Raw genomic sequence first — 22,913 nt, 5'->3', positions numbered from 1 at the left:
ACATCAGGCCTCCCTCTACTAGACTCGTTTACAATGCTGATTGTAAACTGTATTACTGTAAGACTTGGCAGTAAACCAGAACATCATCAGAGAAACGTTTTTGTTGTTATTGAAAAAAATACTGAAAACCGAAACAAATTTGTTATTGGTAGAGCTCCAAAACTAACACCCATGTGTCAATTGAAACGTAGACAAAGCGAACATAAACTTATTGTACAGAAACCTAAAAAGAATAATCAAATTAAACACGTTGACATCCCTCACAAGATTGTTTTTACAAGAGATCCGAAACTGGAACCAAAACCCAAAAATTAAATAACCCATGAGCTGCATACAAGCATACCATATTAAAAAGAATTGCTTTACCTTATCTCATAAGTTACTATTTTTTACATTGTACTCACTGATATAAATAATAAATAAAACATGAAAAACAAAGAATATGATATTCACCTGGGTCTTCTCTTTTTTGCTGTCAACTGTCATGAAAATTAAGCTCACTTTTTGATGTACTAAAGGTATTGATACAATCAATAATGCTTTTATGTAATTAAACGATACAACTAAGAACAGAGAATAATAATACACAGAAAACACTGTCCTAAAACATTAAAGATAACTATTAGCATTTGTGAAAGATGGAATTGCAAGACGTTGGTCTGATTTTCTAGTTAATGGTTTGCAGACGAACAACAAATAGAGCTATATCACTGTGATAAATTTTGTGTTAATTGAACAAGAAACGTGGAGACATATAAGCCCAGTAAAGTATGGCTGAAAACTCAATTGTCGAAAACAATAGGTCGTAATGAAACTCCTTCTTTACAAATATTAGGAAAAATTCAAATTGTGTTTATAATTAAGAATGTCATCTTTATTAATTTCAATGAATATCTTGGCAGTTTTGTCATCACTTTAATTTATAGCGTTACTATGCAGTTCCTCTGTCTTTACTTTTAACGAAAGTTAAATATTTATAGAAATTAGATAGCTCACACATCTATTTTGTTTGATATATTAGAATAAATACTGTATTTCTTTTCATGTTAAAAACTGCTGAATTTATTACGACTCATATCCGTACATTAATTTAACTTAAAAACTAAGTCGATCACAGATATAAAACATTAAATTTGTAATCGTAACATCTTTTTTTAAAGATTCGATGGTCCACAGATATAAAACATTGAATGTGCAATCGTAACAGCTTTTTTTAAAGAATCGATGGTCCTGAAAAGGACCTTTAATTGTAATTCAGTGACTAGGAAAAATTATTGTCACCTTGTACAGATCCTGTTGGACCTGTAAAACAGAAAAACACATTTTATGTTTGAACGATTTTAGGCCCTGTTTATACACCCCCTTTCAGCTCGCAAGCCTCATATAACTTTTAAAAGATGCTGTCATATAGTAATCATAAAGTGGCGTGTTATAGACTTGAAGGATATGGCATTTGATTGTAAGTTAGACAACAGATATAGTTTTATTCTCGAATGATTTTTAGGAGTGTCTTATAGTTTCAATATATTATATTTAACCCTTAAACAGTGGGAATGTTTTAGGAAGCAGGATCAGTTGATGCTGGCTGCTGTTTATGGGGAAAAATTTGTAGTAATTGTAGATTGTTGTTCAATGTTAAACATATTCAGGACTATACACTTCACTGATGAAAAGTTTCGGTTTCTCTATTTAATACTTTGATATGCGCAGTTTCTCAGTCCACCATCGACCGACGATGAGGTGCGATCTTCATCAAGTTCATCTGTAAAGTCTACGAGAAACTATCCTAGAGATGGATCGTTAGTTCCAACTGATATATGAACGATACTATACCACAATACAGGCAGACCTAACTTTCAAATGTGTTGCAAAATTTCAGTCAAGAGTGAGAAATGGTGAGTCAGCTGTAAAGATGTTCTTATAGTCACTTTGAGGAAAATATTCATGTTTGCGCTTCCAGTGGGGAGCAATAACTCCATCATTGATAAGGGTAACATCTGTAATAATTTTGGCTGAAACACGCATTAATGTACAATATTCTTTAACAAATGCTGCATACGTCAACGGGGCGACATCCGTGATAGCTAACACTTACTAAACTTATAGACATTGTTTCGTTCCATACAAAATACATCTATCCTTCAATTAAGAATTTGTTTCTCTGAACCATTCAGGATATATCTATTGTTAATCCCTTTTGATTCCCCAATAAAATCTAGCCACCATATACTGACTGGCCTGTATGTGTTATATCCACGGTTGAGGATCAGAGCGGTGTACAATGAAGGGCAAAAGTTTCTCGTTTATATAACCGTACACGTGAAAACAATGCTGGTGGATATAAGAGGAATTATCATACGTTGAAAAACATCTTGTCCTTGAATTAGATAAAGTACTATCGGAATATGTCGATATCAGAACGGATATGTGAATAAAAACTTTCAGTTATCAGTTGGTTATGTACATATGTTTTAAAAATGTATAAAAACTCAATAACAAAATATCTTTATATTTTATGTTAGATATCAAAATATTTCCTGTACATCTGTTTCTGGAAAGCAAAGATGTAACTTTCCTTCCGTTATTATCGATGTCATTCCAGAAATTTCTTTCGAAGTACTGTTGGCATGGTGTTTTATGAATAAAGTCTGATGTTTCGTATGAGTCCCTGGCAATTATCTTTGGTTCTTCTGTGTAACAAAGATGGGAAATATTCCTTCTATAATTTTAGTAAGCCAAAGGTTTTTTAGAACACAGCTAAAGCTACAGGAATAAAACTGAGATTGTTAATGATTCTGATCTGAAGGTATTTTATCTCCACTGACAATGATACTTGGCTTATTGTAGTTTTGTCCTTAACGTCAAACAAACAAGCTTTATACCCTTTAAAAATTGACCGCTCAGTAATAAATTTCATAGCTTCCTTTATTAGTATCAAAATCTAATGTTTGTAAAATATCTGTAACATTCCAAAACTGAAGAACATACAAATCATTTGGTTCTATGAACGTAAATTTTACATACTTCATTTTTCCACACCAATGATTCTCTGAAAAACGTTGTTTTTGTTGTTTTTTTTCAAGATTTTGAAATAATATCTGTATTGATAACACCCGAGATGATAGAGTTGAAGTTTTATCTGTAATTTTTACCTGTTATAACAGTCTACCGATTTAAAAAACCTGTTGAAATCTATAGATATTGACCTTCTGTAGAAATGTTAGAGTAATATACAATACAATAGGTAGAACAATGATGATCATTTAATTATGCAAATCCTTTATCCCAATTCGAGCAATACAAACTTAAACCAAATGAACCTTTCTACGTACTTTTGATCGTGTCTATGAAAAGAACAAAGAACGACTAGACTGATCTTCATTATAACGAGAACACTTGACCCTTGATATATACCCAAAAAAATGTCAATTATAAAATAATCTGTAAACATGTAATAAGAATTTAATTACATGAAAAGATTTCCCCCCTTGTTCACTCTACATAATCAAATAACTTGTTATTGTGTCTTTCTTTAGCTTGTAAGTTTATTTATATGTTAATAGCTGAGAGTGAATGTAGTGAAATCTAAACTGTACTACATTACTTGGCTCAGCGATAAGACAAAGGGTTAATAACCCTACAAATTGGGTTTCATTACTTTCGGTGAGAAGAGTGTAGATATCTGTTTGGGTAGTTTTCAACTTAACAACAACAACACAACAGTTTGTGACATTTTATGTATCGAGCGACACGAAACAGTCCTTTCAAGAAGACATAGATTACACACTATCTATCTTCTGGTGTCACTTCATAGAACTATACATCCACTATAAAATTCTTTTTCTTCGTCTGGATTCGGTCCATGTTTTGGACTATGGAGGGACAGGTATAACGTTGACCTCTTCCTCCCTCTCTGGAACTGTTATTTTATCTATACTACCACTAAATCCTGGGTAATTAATTAGCATTGTTACTTTGTTGTTGTTTTACTTACAGTACATTAAATTTTGCCCATTGTCTGCAGTTTTAATTAACACAACCTATTCATGGGGTAATATTAATTCATATATTTTTATAGCTTCTCTTTTTTATGATCCAACTAGCAGTCATATACATACAAACGCATAATCCTATTTTTTCATACAAAACTTTTAAAATAGAGCTACGTTTGTATCTATGACTCTGTTAGCCTAGCACTGTATGGAATTTTAAGATTTGTATTTGTGACGTTCAGAGTGGAAAGGTACTTAGGGCTAAGTTCATCATGTATTGTGTAACTCTTTAGTTTGCTTACAAGTTCATTTGTATTAATTTTTTTTATAATATTGAAGCAAGTTATCCAGGGGTCTGTTTAATAGAATTGGCATATTTGAATAGTTGTGAAGAAATATTTAGTTTGTTGATCGTTGAACTGCATATGCCTTTGTTGAAATACAATGTTGTATTTGCTGTAGTTTGTTGATGTGTGTTTTTGACACATTTATCCACGTTATACAAACATATTTTCCGGCTGGTTTTATGTAGGTTCTGTAAAGTTTTAATATGTTTTCTATTAAAACTTCTTGTTTTATCATTCAAATTCCTAAGGTAACTCGCTATTTTCCAAATTCTGGTTTTTCTGCTATTAATGTGTGGTATCCAGTTTAATTTTGAGTCAAAGTAATTCCTAAGAATTTTGCTGATATTGTTACCTGTAACTGTCATGTCTAGATATAACTGTAATATTAATTTGATTTCCTTTCTTACGATTTTGTAAATAATATGGCTTGTATTTTGTACGTATTTATTGTAATTCTCCACTTACTGCAGTGAAAATTCTACATTGTTTAGTAATGGTTGTAATGCTTTGAACGAAATTTAAATCAAACCTCGTGTAGCTTTTCACGAAAAAGAAATCTACGACTTGTACAAATAATTATGATACACCTACACTCCCGACAACAGGTGTAGTTACAGGGCAATAAAAAGTTAAATAAAAGAGGTCGGAGAAGGCGTAGGCACACATTAATCAAAAAATGTTGTTTTAAAAAAAGAAATATTACATTTTCTCTTCTATTTTAATCTTCGGTTAAACGTTCCTGATTTTCTTATGTAAAAACAGATTTATACGGAAGTGATTATAAATTTAAAATTTATTGTAGAAATATTTGTATAACACAAACTTGAGAGTGTGCATACAATATTCACGTGCTTGAGTAAAACCTATATTTACAATAACACTCATTACGACTTGTTTGCTCATGTAAAACGTTTCTCAGCCGAAACGTCCCTATTGAAATCACCAGTGATTGTTCTTAAGGTTGAGCTTTGAAAGACACTCTTTTGTTGGGATTATTTGTTGAAGTGTATTAAGAATAATTATACTGTTCTTGAGGTTAAACTGAACATTGTTTAGTGTTACTAGGATTAATTCAAGGGCGTGATATTGGTTATAAACCTATGGGGGGGGGGATCATAATTATTGCTATACTCTTCAATAAAAGAACTTGTCCTAACCGAAGGTTAGTCTGGGTTTTTCTACACAATATCTTTTATGATAACGTTAAACTTTAACTTCTCACACAGAAATAAAACAACAGCACGAAGCGGAAATCGTTGAGACAGTTTTAACTTTGACCTAATCTCTCATAGGAAATCTTTACTGTGACGCCACCTTTCTCGAGTGTCGTGTTGACCCGAAATATTTTATTTTTGGCCTAATCTGTTACAGGTAATCTGTATTACCGCGTCACCTTTCTCGAATGTGGTGTTGGTCTGAGACAGTTTTATCTTTGACCCAATCCCTAATAAGAAATCTTTATTGTGGCGCCACCTTTCTCGAATGTAATGTTGTCCACATTAACTCCCCCATAAAAATATAGTAATCTGATTCTTATTTTAGATTTCGCAATCATGCCAAATGGTCCAGATGCGGTAAGATCATAGAGTAATATTTCTAAAGTTCATCAAAAAACAACAACAAAAAAACCAAAAGCGAATTATACAAATAGCCGACTTTTCCCAGTGTTGTAAAAAAACATACACCTAAATTTCTCGAAGCTTTTCTTGGTAAACAGAAGATAAACATCTTGCTCTTTTAAGCAGTAGCGTGAGACGTGTGAAAGAAACATATATGTTGAGCATAAACCATTAAAGATATTTACCGGATTTCCGGTATCAAAACGTCCTCTACCGTCTTGTATAAGAATAAAGAAAACTGTGCCAGTGTATGAGATTGGTGATTTAAGTTTTATCGTATAAATAACACAAATGACATCAGAACACAAAGTTTTGATATACATGCAATTTATTTACAATATTTTAATGCAATATAAATGTAAACAAAACACACCGTATCTAAAGAAGAATTCTCTTCCAACATTTGTCTTTACTTAAGTACATTATTACTCTTATGTGGCAGGCTCGTTCTCTCTGGGCACGACGTGATTTAGCACTTAGCGTGTTGGATTGTGGATTCGTGATTCGCATTCCACTGCAGAAACAAATCGCGCAAACACTTTGTGGTTTTCAGTATACCGTAAGAGTGATGGTCAAATGATGTAATCATAATAGTCCAAGAGTTGGTAGTCAAGTGATTTGATTATAATAGTCTGAAAGCAGATGGTCAAATGATGTAATTATAATAGTCTAAGAGCTGGCGCCCTTGTGATTTGATTATAATAGTCTAAAAGCTGACGGTCAAGTGATGTAATTATAATAGTCCGAGAGTTGACGGTGGGTGTTATTGAGCAGCTTCCTTCCTCTAGTGTATCAGTTGAAATCTAGGGCGGTTGCTGTTACATAAATATTCGAAACAAATAAACTAGTGTTTATTTACTTTAAAATTTTCATTCACCCTAACGAGTGATTCAAATTATTATTAAAGGATTATGACAAGTACATACTTAAACACAAATCTGTTAAAAACTGAAGTTGTATCCAATACATCTAGGTGAATATTCACTATTTTTCAATGATGCACACATTTATAACAGTAAGTACTAATTCATAAACTGAAGTTTTCATTAACTTTAAAGAATTTTCCTTTGAGTTAATCAAATAACTTTAGTGTACTCTTTGTTACAATCATTTCAAGAATTTTTTCTGTTGATAATTTGACAGCATACTTAAAAAAACAACTGACAACCAACGTATATTGACACTGATAAAAAACAATATAGATGACAAATTTTGAACTAAAGAAAGGAAGGTTAAGATAAATTTCCTCTGAACAAAATTTAGTTCAAGATCTTTATTAAAAACAGCTTCTTTTTCACTAAATCTACTTAACAATGATTTAAAAAGTGATGACCAGTGTAAAATTAAAAACTTTAATTCCTGATTTATCATTATTTTAAAACACTGGAACTTAATATTGTGGAGACACTAAAACAGTTCAAAGAGTAAACATTATCTTAACAATGGTGTTTCTGAAACAAACTCTGAACACAAGTTTGAGATTCATACACAAATGACAAAGTTGATAACAATTTGGAACCGTGACAGATTGTAGCATTTGTTGTTGATCTGTTAACACTGTTCAAGTCTTGTTCTTTAGAATTCTGATGGCACTTCACCTTGAACAAGGTGCAGGAGCAGGCATATTACTTCATTCTACAACTCTGGAATGGTCTTCCACTTCTATAGTATCATCTTCACAATGTTTGGTTCTACCTGTGTATTCAGAGATTCTCCTAAATCAGAAAAAAAAACAAAAAAAACGTGCTCAGTAATAATAGTAGAAAACTGAATATGAAATTACATTTAATCAATTGTGAAACAGATTTCAGGGAAAGGAACAAAACTATGTAACAGCACCAATGTCATTAAAAGAACACACTGTAAATATAATAATCAATTTACATTTTCTTTAGTTTTACTTACACAGTATTTCATTAAGTGTGTGTGTGTAACATAAGTGTTTATTTTGATTTCCTGCAGTATTCTTGTTCTAAATTCAGATTGGCTCCCGAGACCTAAAAGGTTGCCGACACCTGTTCTAAAAGATAATGCGAAAGATAGAAGTTTGGTTAAAAATAATGAACACAATATTCTCACAACTTTTAAGTACTTATAAACATTCAACAAAAGAAAATATCAATGTTATAATACAAGACAGTTTAAAACTGTTGTCACCAAGATGGTGTAAACATTAAGTATATAAACAAAAATAAATAATTTGTTTAAGATTTAACAAGGTTTGACCTTTGAGGTTGAAATACATCAAATGTTAAGTGAAAGAAGAAATTTTCTAAATAACATAGACTTTTGCAAAGTTTAAAACGTACTTGTTCTTGTGGCACATATATGTATGGAAACTGTATTCCCTGTTGGACTTCATTGACCATAGATATTTGATTAGATGTTATTATCAACTTGTTCACTTACCTCTTAAACAGGAAAAAAACTCTGCCTTGTTCAAATTTTTAAATATTACCAATCTGTGAAATAATGTGTTCCAAAATCATGGTGTTTCCCTCCTTCCAAGATATTTTGCTCTTTTTAGTTCTTCTTCAATAATCACATCATTGACGATGTGATTTTCATGTCTAATCTGTAGTTTCACAGACTTTGGAATGTCTGGTATTAACCAACAAATTAGAGTTGTCATGATGAATACAAGACACTAAAAAAAGGAAAACATAAGTTTCACTGGAGCAGTTTTAAAACATAATCCTTTACATAACACTGTTTAACCAATACAGATTATAAAACTTTATGAACAATGATTAAATCATGAAGTCTTCTTAAATTACTAATGAGCATGTACAGTCATTCAGAACAGTATCAGTGCTACATAATAAGAAAAACATTCTACTGGATGAACAGAAGCCACAAAAAAATCTAATACTTATAGAATTAGGTAATGAAAAGGATAGTTTATTAACAAAATGATTAATCAATCCATTTTGTGAAGGATAACTTAGTAAATGTTACTGAAACTTTTAAAACATTCTAGGATTGTCCTGGCTGTATTAAAATGTATTACCTTTTATACTCTATTTATGTTGCTTCATTAAAACAACTGAATATAGTTATAATGTTTATACATTTTCAGTCTCAGTAAATGTTAAAAGTTTCCAACTCCCTTGAAGTTAATTTAATACAGCAATTCTCAACTGGTTCTGTGGGTTTATGTACACCTAAACATATATTTAGCTTCCTCAAAAAAATTTAAATTACAAATAAAAGGTGTTTTAATAAAAGCTATTCACACTTTATATTTGTTTTGAAAACTTTGGTTAAATAAAGTCTCAGGTTAGTTCTACAATTAACATTTAAAATATTCTATCTTTTGAAGAAAGAAGGTTGTATTTTATGTCCTTAAGTGAAAGCTACTGTTAATTGATTTATTTTAGTATAAACTGAAAATGAACTGCAAATGTAATTAAGTTTAATCAAAAATAAGATCTATAATTTGAAAAATTGTTTCCAACCACAAAAATAGAAACGAAAACCAAGCGAGCTGTAGCCAGCTGCCAATATAACGCCTTATATTCATATTTGTTGCTTGCTGTTGGGGGCTCTCTATAGTCTTGGTACCTGAAACCATGAAATAAAATGACCTTAAAATAGAAGCCAGCATTTTAAACAACTTATTTTATAGTGGATGTTTTGCATTTCATAAAATTTTAACTATACCTTAAAATTGTTATCTGTACTCAGACAAGTTTTTTAAAATAAAGTTAACTTTCTAACTTAAACAGCTAAGTACATTTTATGCTCTTATAAGAACAGCAATATCCAAGTTTGTTAGCAATATCAAATTGTTAGAAATTAATTCTATAGTTTTCTTCCAAAAAAGTTCCTTTGAAATCCTATTGAGTGAGGAGATGTTGTTGGAATTTTGTGGCTCTGATGTCTGGGAAATATTAATAGATTTGTACCAACAGAAAAGAAATAACATCATCAAAGGGTTTACTCTTCAAATTCTATTGTGTTTTATTTAAACAATATTTGTGTATCAATCCTGAAATACAGTCATTAAGAGAGTCGATGTAGTTGATTCAAATTTTGCTGAAGATAAAATCAGTAAAGTTCTCTCTCTTGAAGATGTATAACTTTTTTACTGCACATAAAACAGAATCTAGAAACAATCCTTTCATCTTCCTCGGAGAAAAATGTATTAAAGTTTTGTACAAATGTTACTTCTTACAGAATAAAAAGTAAAACTGATGGTGAATGTTATGAAATCTCTTGTGATTATTTTAATGTTTATAAAAGGATAATAAAATTTCTGTTTAGTACTATGAATAATTATGTTACATTAAAAAATATTGCATAATGCACTTGAATAGAATTGTAAAACAACTGTTATTTCTAACTAACCCACAATTAGGTTTATAAAAAAAACAAAAAACAAATTCATTACTACTTAAAGCAACACTTTTTGTCGAAACCCATCCGGCTAGCTTCAGTGAAGTATTGGCTTTGACTGCGAAACAAAAAAAGAAACTTGCCTGATTTATGGATAGAATACACTCTTTTATTAGTTATATAAATACAACCAATTGTCCAACAGCAATATAAATGAGAATTACACATATTTCTTGAAAAACAGAAGATAATACAAGGATTTGTCATTTGGGTTGAAATTTTATATTCGGAGTTGTTAGTATCTGCTATATGTGCGTTTCTAATTGGTTGAACAATCTGAAACCCTCACAAGAGGAGAGAAAAAAAAATATTTGTAAATGAAAATTCAGAGCATCACCAGATTGTGTAGAGAAGTATATTCATTTTTTAACTTAAGAATTAAATCTTATGTAATACTAATATTTAAGTCATAAAGTATCTTTTTGTACCAAGTTTAATAATATGTATTATTTTAAGTAGTTTAATCAACCCTTTATTGTCTCCACCCATATATCTACACATGCTAGATATCACCTACAGCATTATATTTGCGCATGCCAAACATCATTTCAATCCATATGTCTATGCATACGAGACATAACCTTCATCGAAATATCTACGCATACCAGATATCTTTTCCAATATGTCTGATCATACTAGACATCATTTCCACCCATACATTTAACATGATAGACATCATCTGTACCCATCTATCTTTGCATGCTAGGCATCATTTCCACCAACTTATACATGCCAAATGTACCATGTTGCATTCAACTGCCTTGAATCTGGTTCATTGTGGTAAAAATGTTGTTGCAATGATGAAAAATACTTTCATGGATGATAACTTTGAAACTAACTCAATAAAATGGTTGTACCTTGCACAATTTGATATCCCATGTCAATAGGGTTAAAGTTTGAATCTACGTAAAATGGTTGTAACTTGTGCACTTTCATGTCATGTCAGTAGGGTTAAAGTTTTTGACGGTTGTAACTTGTTCACTTTGATGTCTCACGTCAGTAGGGTTAAAGAGACACCACACTGGTTCTTAATCACACATACATTGTTTTCTATGCTCTGTGAATTTGAAACAATAAAACAAAAATTAACACTTACTTGCAGTATTCCACACTGGTGTCAGGTTCAGAAAGAATATTCAAATCACCAGGAAAGTCACTGATGTTGAAATCTGACAGAGTAAAGTTCAGAAATCCATTCAGTGACCCATCTGGTGAAATGAAAACTTTATAAAATGTCTCCTCTATAAAACTTGATGTAAAGGCAATAATTAGTGCCTGAAAAGTAAGAATATAGAATTAACAGTTCAGAAAATAACACACTTTCTTTCACCTTAAATAATATACTGTAATATTATTTAGTTTGATTGTGTAAGAGCAAACATTATTAAGTTTCACACCATTAAGTATATTGGACAATGTAGAAGAAAATATTCACATGTGTAAACGTCATAGTACACAGTTAACTGGGTTTGACATTGTGGATTATAATAAAATTCACTGTGTTAAATGTCTATTGCATCACTAACCATGCTTGATAGAACAGAAAATAATAGCATTTTCATCTTAAATTTCTTATGACATTGTTACTTTTTATATTAAATGAACATCAATTTACTATATAGAATTATTATACTATATAATTCCAAAATAAAGTAATAATATGGTGACACTGTACGTCAAGTGATCAGAAAGGTCAAAAACAATTTATTGTTTCTATTGACATCAATATGTAATACATTATAAACTCCTGTCTCTTCATAATAGTAACAATTAAGTTTCTATATCACATCAAAATTGTGATAGATCAACACCATGACAATTCTTCAATGCACAAAATTTCGTCTTTAATTAATAACAACCAATGGTCAGTAGGTGTAAACTTGTAAACTGACTCACAAAAAAAATCACATCAATGTATTTTATAAACCCACTAAAGGTGCTTCAGAAAATCACTGCAGAAAGAACACAAGTACACAGAAATTCTAAAAGAGATCATATTAAGTTACAGTTTTGGAACTGACCTATACTTATAACATTAATTTAATAATCACCTTAAACATCAAACGTTTCTGAAAATAATTTCATAATTTAGATAAAATTTGAAAGGAAATGCAAAGAGTTTATATCACTTATAATGATTCTTAAGGTGTCTCACTCTAATATCATACATGTGTATGAAGTATTCCTTTATCACTGTAATCAATGTATGTGATATTACTAACAGTTAGTATTAAGAACAAGTACAAACATTGCTCATAATTCTCTGTACTTACATTTGTGATGACAGAAATCTTTCCAACAGAATTAAGAATTCTGTACCATATTCCTATCAAAATAGAATCAACCTATTAGGATAACTGGAATATATTTCAATAACTTTACTGTCTAATCTTTTTTATTATTTTTTTGCTTACAAAACAATTCTCTTTCATTAACATTACATTCATGTATAGAATGGATTATATATATCTCAGCTAAGTTATGAATTAATACTTATCACTAAAGACTAATCAGGAGTTATTAATTAACTCTAATAATTCTTCTCTGTATATTTAGTGTAAACAAATCAAGGTTTGAAATAAAACAAACTTCAAAGTATGAATATTACATTACTTCACTATCTGGGTAACTAGAAATGTCATAATGAAAATACCTGAAAGGCTAAAATCCAAATATTTCTTACAACTGATTGGTTCACACATGACTGTCAAATGATTGTTATTATTTACTAATAACAGTCCTCACTCAGTTAATGGAAGAGTGTTTGTATGTCACAAAGAAGTTGGGTATCACAACATTATTGTCTACATTTTAAGAGCTTCAGACTGTGATTTCTAACAGATTTACCATGATACATTTGTTTTAGTACCTACATTTATTTCAATATAGTTTTCCTTTTTTGCATGTGATGTATATTGTTGGCTATGTATTGCACAAGTCCCATCTGTTCTTGAAATTTGCAGAAGAATCTCAAGAGTAAGATTTAATATTTATTTATTTTATGAAAACACTAGCATCTTCCAACTTTGGTGATTATTCTAGAAACTCACAATAAACTATATAAACCAACATGCCAAGAGCAGGAATAATATTATTAGTCAGTTAAAGTCAGTGTGATATAGGCCTCAGAAGCTATTATTGTGATTAACACCAATTAATCATAAAACTACAAAATTGGGAACCAGGTATGCAGTAGATTTTGAACATTACAAACCGTTCAATTTGGGATATTATTTTTTCTACAAGGACATTAAATAGCATTCCTGGAAAAAGTCAGTTTGTAATCAGTGCAAAGCCATACAAGATAGCCAGCTTAAGTGATGTGTGACAATCTCAACTCGGATTGAATTTGCTTGTTATGGACCTGAACTGTCGATAAAATATCTGGTTCTAGATCATATATAAAACTCAGTATTGTTTCTAAAACTCTTGTACCTAAACCCTAATTTGTAATAACTATAATTATAGTTTGTGTCGTTTTTCTTTTTGCATATTTTAATATATTTGTGTCATAATAGAGAACAGTGCATGCCAATCTTGTTGAGAAATATCATATTTTAATACATACTAACATTTAAATAACAACTAAATTCAAATTAGTGATTATTTAGAGCAATAATACATAATGTATGTAACGTAATAAATCAGAGACTTGTCTGAAATAAAAAATATGTAACATTATCAATTTACTTTCTTCTTAACAGACTAAAACTAAACAGCTTGCTGTATTCACCACACTGTGCACTCACCAATGTTCTTAACTCTTTCTGCAACAGGTCGTCGTAAGAAAGTGATAAACTTCCTAGCATCGAGCCTGATTTCTGTGATGTTGTTTAGTAAAGCAAATAATGGTGCCAGAGGAAATGCAACCACAAAAATTGTGACAAATCCAAACTGCAACACTGGAGAAGGGGAACAAATTACAGAAACGTTTATTAATTGAACTGTACATTTAATGTTTGAGGAAGTTTTTATGATTTAGACAGTTAAATATATTAATGTAATTAGTGGACTACAATAACAATAATACATGTGGTGACTCCTTGGAAGTATCACACTTTATTACACAGAAATTCTAACCTTACGGTGTTGATTCAGGTCTAAAGGTGGTTGAATAAGAGATTTAATTTCTAGTTTAACATGAAAGTCAAGACAGAAACATTAACATCAAAATCAAGTAGCATATTAATAATGTTTCATTTAAAAAACAAACAAACTAAAACACAGACAAGGACCTTTAAAATTGCTGTTCCAAAAAGTACTAATCATTGAGGTGGTGTAGCTGTTTTACAGGTATTTAATAAATGTTTCCTCTATACATTAAACTGTTCTGAAAAACAAGCTGAAACCCATAACATTAAAAAGAAATTTCTTTGTTTGTTGTTAAATGCAAAGTTGTGCGATGTGGAATTTGACCCATAACCACAGCGGAATCAAATGTTTAATCTTAGCATTATAATCCTTCAGGCTGAGCAATAAACACAATTCATATCCATTTCTACATCATCAAAAACATTCTAAATGCTGCTCCAACTACATTTTTCACATACATTATTATCATATCACACATTTCATCTTTACTGTTAATTATACATTATATATCTAAAAGTATTTTAAACTACGTTGGAGATACTTAAAATAATTATATTTCATTCATTTCCATAGTAGTCAGTTACTCAGTTAACTACAATTAGAATAACTTGATTTTAAGGCTCTTGAATGATGTACAACCTACAAGGTCATTGTTAAAGATCTAACATTTTTCACAGACATGGAAAAGTACCATTTTAATCTGTTCAAGTTTTTATGTAGAACATATGTATCTATTAATGTAATTATTTTCACATCATTATTTTAAACTTAAGCCTTACCCATTTCAAGATATTCACTAAAAAGACCCAGTTCTTCTTGGTTTATTAAGTTGTAGTCACTCTCCCACTGAGTGGGTGCATGGTTTTTATGCACTGACCACTTCTTGTAAACCCGTAACAGCCATCTAGATAAATACAAAAATATTTTTACCTAGTTTTAAAATAATATCAGTTTTTGTTGTTGACATGAATGTATAAATAGTTTAATTTTACATACAATCTGACATACTACATGTTTGACTGAACATTAATAAACTATGAATCTTGAACATATCAAAATCACTTTTTGAAAAAAAAAGTACAACAGTTCTAATATCTCAAAATGAGCCAACTGTCATAGAAAATGTTCTTACATGAAATTATTACAATAAATGTCTATTTTAACTAAAAAACTTACGGAACACCCATTTCCACCACGGCGTTAATGAACTGCTTCCCTGCCACAATTATAGCTAACTGCAAAGAGAGTTCAAACAAACACCCTCCTGTTCCACACTAGAAATAAATGTAGAAAAACAGTTTCAAAATTACTGTGGCAATACCACTTTAAAAAATATCTCAGAAAGGACACAAGACTGAAAAGTACAATAAGATATAAGTTAGTGAGTGAGAGCACTAATAACTTGCCCAGGATCAAATGGTCCAAAAAAATAATGTTTCAAACCTCAAAATTTAAAGAATGTGTGTGACTAACATGAAAACTTTGATTGATTCTTCATAGTTTAAGTTTCTCATGACAGGCTCAATCCCAGAAACTGACCTAACAATTATTCTGTGCTTGTTATAGTATTACAATGTATTCACATCATTTGGCAGGCTTTAAGTAAACATAAAAAGTTTTTTGCACACCAAAGATTATATTTTTTGATGGAGTATTTTCACTAAAAATGTATCTGTGAATACTTACATATGTATAGATGAATAAATAGAGAATTTCTGTTTGCTAGTCTGAATGTTAAATTTCAAACCTTTTTCTGTAATATCTAAACCTAAATCCTTGTTACTGGTGTAACCCATGAAGCAGTGAAGAATGACTGTCTGGAATGACTTTAAATTGTGATATTAAACTACTTATGTTTATACTAAATAGTTTTATGCTCATAATAGTGTGTGTATGTGTATACATTGTTAAATGTTATTGTTTTATTGCCTTTATAACCCCTAACTAATTACTATTCATGCCTTAATAAGTTGTAAATCATGTGACAAATATGCAGCTCTTGCTATGCTTTTGAATTCCATTATGCACGAGCTACTCATGAACATTTTTTAAAATATTACTATTATTATTAGTTTTTTGTTTGTGTGTTTTTTGGTGTGTTTTATTTTAATTTTGTGCAAAGCTACACAAGGGCTATCTGCACTAGCTGTCCCTAATTTAGCAGTGCAAGACTAGGGGGAAGGCAGCTTGTCATCCCCATCCAGTGCCAACTCTTTCACCAAAAAATAGTGGGATTGACTGTACCATTATAACGACCCCACGGCTGAAAGGGCGAGCATGTTTGGTGCGACGGGTATTCAAACTCGCCACCCTCAATTTACGAGTCGAGTGCCTTAACCACCTGGCTATGCCAGGCCTATTATTATTAGTAGTAACAGTAGTACTTATTTTACTCAATCTAACCTAACTGATCTAAAGATATTTCTATTTTTAAACAATAATTTCCCATGGCAATCAAGGTTAAATTGAAAGCAAAATATGGAATTTTATTTACAGGAAACATTGCAATATGATAAATCACTTGACAGATGAAAACCACGGCTTTCTATTGGTTTTTAAGTAATACTGAACTGAGTGGCTTAAACACTTATTGGTAATTTCTAATAAAGAGGACGTCACAAGTGGGTGTGGCAAGATAGATTTGATTTCATGTCTCTGGAACCAAATAATATCAAACGCTATGAAATTATAGTATGCCTTAGTGAAATTATATAATAATAAGTGATTTACATTAAATTTCATTTTCTACTTCTTGGAGGGGTGGTAAATAAATTAGAGAAGAAAAGGCCTAGAGAGAAAATGTTACAATTCTTACACTAGAAAATTCTAGTTTTTTATTTTAAATATTGCCTTCTGAAAGTAAAATCTTTAAACTTGTATACTATTAAAATATGGATTAAGAGCTATGTTTTCAGAGTTTATTTATTAGTATATCATGAAAAGAAAATACTTTAATCAACTTTTGAATGTAACTCACTAAAACCTTAAGACATGCACAGAAAAAAATATCTACAAAAAAAGGGTTAATATTGCTATTTTTTCCCAGCCAACAGGAAGTGTTCTTTGAATAAAAATCAAGATTTCATGTTTTTTTACCATGAATTTATGACTTCAGGTCCCAAATACCAGTGCAAATACAGGACTTCTTATAGTTATTTGACTGATTGCTATTATGTTATTGAGCAAAACATTGTCTAACCAGGTTTCAGATTGAGTATATACATATTGATAAAGTAGGTCATAGATCAGTGTTGTCTGTGTAAAGTAGATTACCTCAAACAGTGCTGGTTAGTAAGGTCATGTGGGAGCTTATGTACATATATCAAAATGCAGTTTGTTAGAACAAGAAAGAAGTAATTTAGGTATGTTACTTTCTAATCTAAATTACATTTGTCTGTGTATAAATAAATAATTATTACTGATCTTGGATCTTATCTAAGCCTAGATCTATACTACTGCTAGTAGCAATAAAACAATGCAGGTGTCCTAATGATACTCAGGCCTAAACACAGGTCTGAGCAACACTGAATGATATGTGCAAACTGGAGATAGTTTTACAATGCTTTATGTTTAGTGTCATTTCTACAACACAGTGACAATGCTGGATACTTATAATTTCTTGGGATAAAATTTCAAAAACCAAAAATTCTTTTGAATATGTCTAAGAGACAACTTAAAAAAAGAACATTGGAAAAGAAAATCACAAAAGTCCTTAATTATAGAACATATTTAGTTTTATAGATACAGTATAAAATCAAATCCTATTTGCAAATTTCAACTTAAACTAAGAACAAACAACACAATTATTAATAAAATATTCCCTTCAATGTTTCAGTTACTTTTTAACTTATTATTTAAATTCTTAACTCATAATATCCTTACATTATTAAAGTTAATTAAGTTAATGGCCATTTGGCCAACTGACCACCATTTTGCATACAATCTTCACATGACTATATCAACTTTAAAGACACTTTACAACATTCATGTTTCAATATTACCAGGAGATATAAATGAAAGTCTGAAAATGGCAAGTTGTCTTAATTATTTTGGTAGTGCAAAAGTAAATAAAAAGGTAGGATTTTATAAATAATAAACTGCAAACAACAACATGATGTTATTTATTATGACTTAAAGAACAGAAAAGTGGCAATTACATTCCAGTTTTAGTTTCTTAAAAATTACAAGATTACTGGAAATTAAAAGCCTCTAGAAGGCTTATTTTCTAAAGTTATCTAAAATAAAAGTTAACATTTTACTTAAACTGAAAATTGTTTCCAATAATACTTACCATCCACCAACACTCTAGCTAGAATCTCACATTGATAAAAGTGTAGGGGGCAGTGCAGGCATGATCCACACACAAAGCATTTGTATAGAACAGGAATGTACCAAGAGAAAAAGTGGTACAAGAGTGTGGAAATTACACCCTACCTCAATGACAAATATGCTCTTCACTTGGAGCTTTGTTCCTAAATCAAAGGCAGAACAGAATATGAATAATCATCAGGTAGGCCACCCCTGACCAGACAGCCAAGATTCTATGGCTCAGGGTTGAAATTAAGGGGTTGTAGTACCTATATCCCATGTTGCTGGCTATGGTTATCAGACCACAATGTTATATGTGTATATATACAAACACACTTTAGATACCAACATGTAACCACAGAATGTTGCATTTGGCACCATCAGAATAACGACACGAAAGTAAGCAACACTTAACGAGTCCAAAAGGTAACACCCGAGGCTAAGAATAATGGGATCCCATATGTCATACTCAACAAATGAACAGAACTCATCTGGTAAGGAATTATGAACATTTGTTTTCAGTCTCTAACCAAGTGGATAAGGTGTATTCTACTTAACCCTGGAATTATGTGGAACCTGCACTCAACCAAGGACTTACAATGGAATTGCTTTAGTTTCAAAATTATGATATAGTGAACCAACCTCCATAAATGATAACCAAAACTGGCACTGATCAAAGAGAAGGGTTTTGCACTCCCCAACTAGATAACTGTATGCAAAATATGAACCAAATTTATGAGTAGGTTCCCAGGAAGGCTGGAGCCACTCTTTCTGAAAGATGAAAAAAAACATCTAGAAACCCTAGAAGGAGGACCCCTGACTTTGCCCTCTTCTCCAAGAGTGGTTGAACACACTCAAAACTTTGGTGGAAAAGCCTCTTGTCTGCCACAGATTCTCAAGCTCCACCAATACAGCCTGGTGTGCTAAAATGCACTGGGGAGACCTGAAAAACAGAGCTCTGGAAACTGTGCAATAGGTGAATCAAGTTCCCTACATTTTTTTCAAAGCAAACCAATCACAATTTATTCAATATGAAGATTAGCAAGATCCTTTTTAGCTGTATTCATGAATGTCCATGAGTGGCAATCCATAATAAGATAATATCATCTGGTAGGTGCCTAAATGATCTTACAGGGCACCTCATTTTGACAGAACCTGTTGCATACTGGTGGTAGTAATTATAGTGAAAGTAGTTGCTAGTATGAAGTCAAAAAGAGAAAGCATACTTGCCTCAGAAGCACTCACCCCAGAATGAGATACCATGAAAATAAAGGGACCCTGAAAAAAATAAAAGAGTATATGATTGAGGAAAATACTCATTTCTGGTAAAAGCCTAGCAGATGTGGTAAAAAAATATACAGGAAGTACTGGGACACCATCAGAAGAGAAATTGGCCAGATCATGTAAACAAAAAGATAGGAGTGTAATAGAAGTATTCCACATACCAGCCGACACAATGTCTTCAAAGAACCACTGGACCGAGCAGCTAATGACACTGGATATTGAGAAATAGCTACAATGTCAACAGATGTTAAGTATGTTTTGGAATTATTATACAGTACTATGAATAAACTGTGTACAAAAAGAAAATTTAAATAACAGTTTAACACCTGAACTTTTATAAAACAAAAAAAACTGACAATGTTATACATACTTCCTCTTGTCGAAATCCAAACAATGAATTGTAATGTCCTGGATACCCAACAAACCTGTTGCATCAAAAGATAAATTTTAACATAAACAACTTTCTTCACATGTAACATAAAGATAAAAATAAAATCTAAAAAAGTCAATTCTGTATTGATGAACTATTCACACTTTCTCCATTGTCCTTTTTCATTTTAAGTCTCCTAAAATCTCAAAGGTAAAACCACAAGTTTGTGGGTAATTAAGCACAAAGCTACACAATGGGTTATCTGTACTCTGCTTACCACCAGTATCAAAACCTAGTTTCTACCAATGTAAGTTTGCAGACATACTGCTGTGTCATTGGGGTAAGAAGTACAAGTTTAGGACATTTTTAAAAAATAAAGAATTCTATGCCATTTCAACAAGTTATTATTAAAATTTCCATGACCATTTAATTCACTGTAAGCACAATAAATGTAAAAAACATTTTAGCTTGTTATATTTAGACTTGTACATCAATAAATTATATTATTCAGCTAAAACATTAATTTTATCTGCAATATTTATAAATAAAGGGCCCTCATAATGCTAAGTTTATTTTTAATGAACAAAAAATAATGTGCTTCAATATTTGATTAGTTACCTATAATCTGAATTTGAAAGGGAATACCCTTTATTATGGTGTCACAAGTTTGTTTTTATTGCTTAAAACATTTTTCTTACATATGAATTGTAATAATATCTTTGTATTAAAAACTAAAAACCAACAAAAGTAGAAAAAAATGAACACATAAAGGTAAATACAACAGTTTAGCACATTGCTTCAACAACTTAATCTACTTCAACCTACACATGCAGATATTAAAATGTTTCAAAAATCATGTTACATGTGATTTTTAAACACTTCTATGAACAGTAATAAGTTAGTCTACAAAACAACTTGAAAGATTAGTTTTTATAACTATGTATTATCAGCTGTCTTTTAGTACCATTTATTTTGTTTCTTTTTTTCATTTCATATTTTAACACAAATTACTCACCTTCCTTTAAAAAATGCAATGTAAAAAACTGATGAATAGTAGTTGACAAACTTCAACATGTACATCTTCAAAGTCAAACTATTTTCATAATCACTTTGAGTGCGATGTATTTCTATATACAATATTTCAGAACAGTATTAACTATTTTACAAAAAGAATATTAACATACAGAAAAAGGTTGACATAAATCAAAAAAAATGTTTGATAAACTACCTTAACACTAATGACAACCAATTGATAATACTATTAAACTTGTCATTTAACATCCATCATGTCAGAGGTTTTTAGAGCTCTTAGGTGAAACATTAAGTTCTATTCTTCAAATCAAATCTTTAGAGTATAAATATCTTTCTGTCTGAAAGTGAATTATTTCTTATTTACAAAATTCATTATTTTCCATAGTTATAAATATCATTCTACGTCTGGCTCAGGTCCAGCTTTTAGGTGACTCTGCTGCTGTCACACGGAGCAAAGATATTTCTGCAACGTAGTTTTGAGTAATTAGAAATACTACGGTCAAATATTTTTGTATTGAGGGAGAGGAAGTCATAATAAAATACAAATCATAGGAACTGAAGACGAATTTTCCACATTCTTCTTAATTTGTCCATGATCTAAATAAATGTTAAGCCTTATCTTAGCCTCCACCATTTTTTTGTTGTTGTTGTCAGAAGTAGGATACCAATGACTGTTGATCAAGACAGTTGTGGTCTAGATACACTAGTTTCCATGAATTAGCAAACACGAACTACTTCTCAAGCCAAATCATTAGGAAACACAAGTTAATTTTAAATCAAAATGATTGACTTCATTCCATACTGTAACAGAAAAAAAGAGCTTTACATTCTAGTTTTACAGTGGAAATATCTTTTTATGGTAGTTTTTATACACATTTTTAGTAATCTTTGACAATTTTAAAATATATAACATGCAGTACTGAAGCCAATTTATGTAATATCTCTACATAAATTGACTGCATTAATAAGAGATGTTTTATTATTTATTGTAACATGATTTTATCTCAAAATAAAATTCCATATTTTAAAATTTATTTTATTAGTAGCCTTCATACACAAGTTTATAAAAAATTATGTTGAAACACACATATATCCTTAATATAAAATGCATGGGGTCGGTTTATTGGACAAATGCCATATTACAGATGGAATGTTCACTATATTTCTGAATTTATTATGGATATCTACACAAGATGTTGCAAGTTGTTAGTAGAATGTACTAACATTCCTTTTTTTCCTTTTCAGTATCCCTGTACACTGTATATGATATTTACTGTTCTTCATCATGAACTGTCATTAAATCAAATACATAATACCAAATTAAAAGTTACAAATAATCATCTAACCTTAAAATTATCATAAATATATTTATATAAATACTATACAATTTTTCATGTATTTCTGCATATATATGTTAGCAATGTGAACAGTTTTCACTGCTTTGATCACAAGACTATATGGTATTGCAACT

General features: G+C 30.7%; 1 protein-coding gene across 3 annotated transcripts in view; it reads right to left on the bottom strand.

Moving 5' to 3' along the window:
• Window positions 1-6,210: 6,210 nt before the first annotated feature.
• Window positions 6,211-22,913, bottom strand: part of LOC143249196 (anoctamin-4-like) — a 28,915-nt gene continuing 12,212 nt past the window's right edge. For 2 of the 3 annotated variants that reach the window (XM_076498662.1, XM_076498661.1), the window contains 10 exons: window positions 21,426-21,537; window positions 20,411-20,465; window positions 15,625-15,722; window positions 15,228-15,352; window positions 14,106-14,258; window positions 12,630-12,682; window positions 11,453-11,631; window positions 9,417-9,522; window positions 7,864-8,605; window positions 6,211-7,673 (listed from right to left, as the gene is read on the bottom strand). In XM_076498662.1, the coding sequence (XP_076354777.1) occupies window positions 8,444-8,605; window positions 9,417-9,522; window positions 11,453-11,631; window positions 12,630-12,682; window positions 14,106-14,258; window positions 15,228-15,352; window positions 15,625-15,722; window positions 20,411-20,465; window positions 21,426-21,537 (1,043 nt within the window). In that variant the 3' untranslated portion in view covers window positions 6,211-7,673; window positions 7,864-8,443. Of the gene's footprint in view, window positions 7,674-7,863; window positions 8,606-9,416; window positions 9,523-11,452; window positions 11,632-12,629; window positions 12,683-14,105; window positions 14,259-15,227; window positions 15,353-15,624; window positions 15,723-20,410; window positions 20,466-21,425; window positions 21,538-22,913 lie in introns of those variants that run through there. The other variant, XM_076498663.1, reaches the window with a different exon arrangement.

This window comes from Tachypleus tridentatus, chromosome 4 (genome assembly GCF_004210375.1).
Source record: "Tachypleus tridentatus isolate NWPU-2018 chromosome 4, ASM421037v1, whole genome shotgun sequence".
Lineage (NCBI taxonomy): Eukaryota > Metazoa > Arthropoda > Merostomata > Xiphosura > Limulidae > Tachypleus > Tachypleus tridentatus.
The sequence above is the reverse complement of the archived record's forward strand: the minus strand, read 5'-3'. Positions and strand labels throughout refer to the sequence as shown.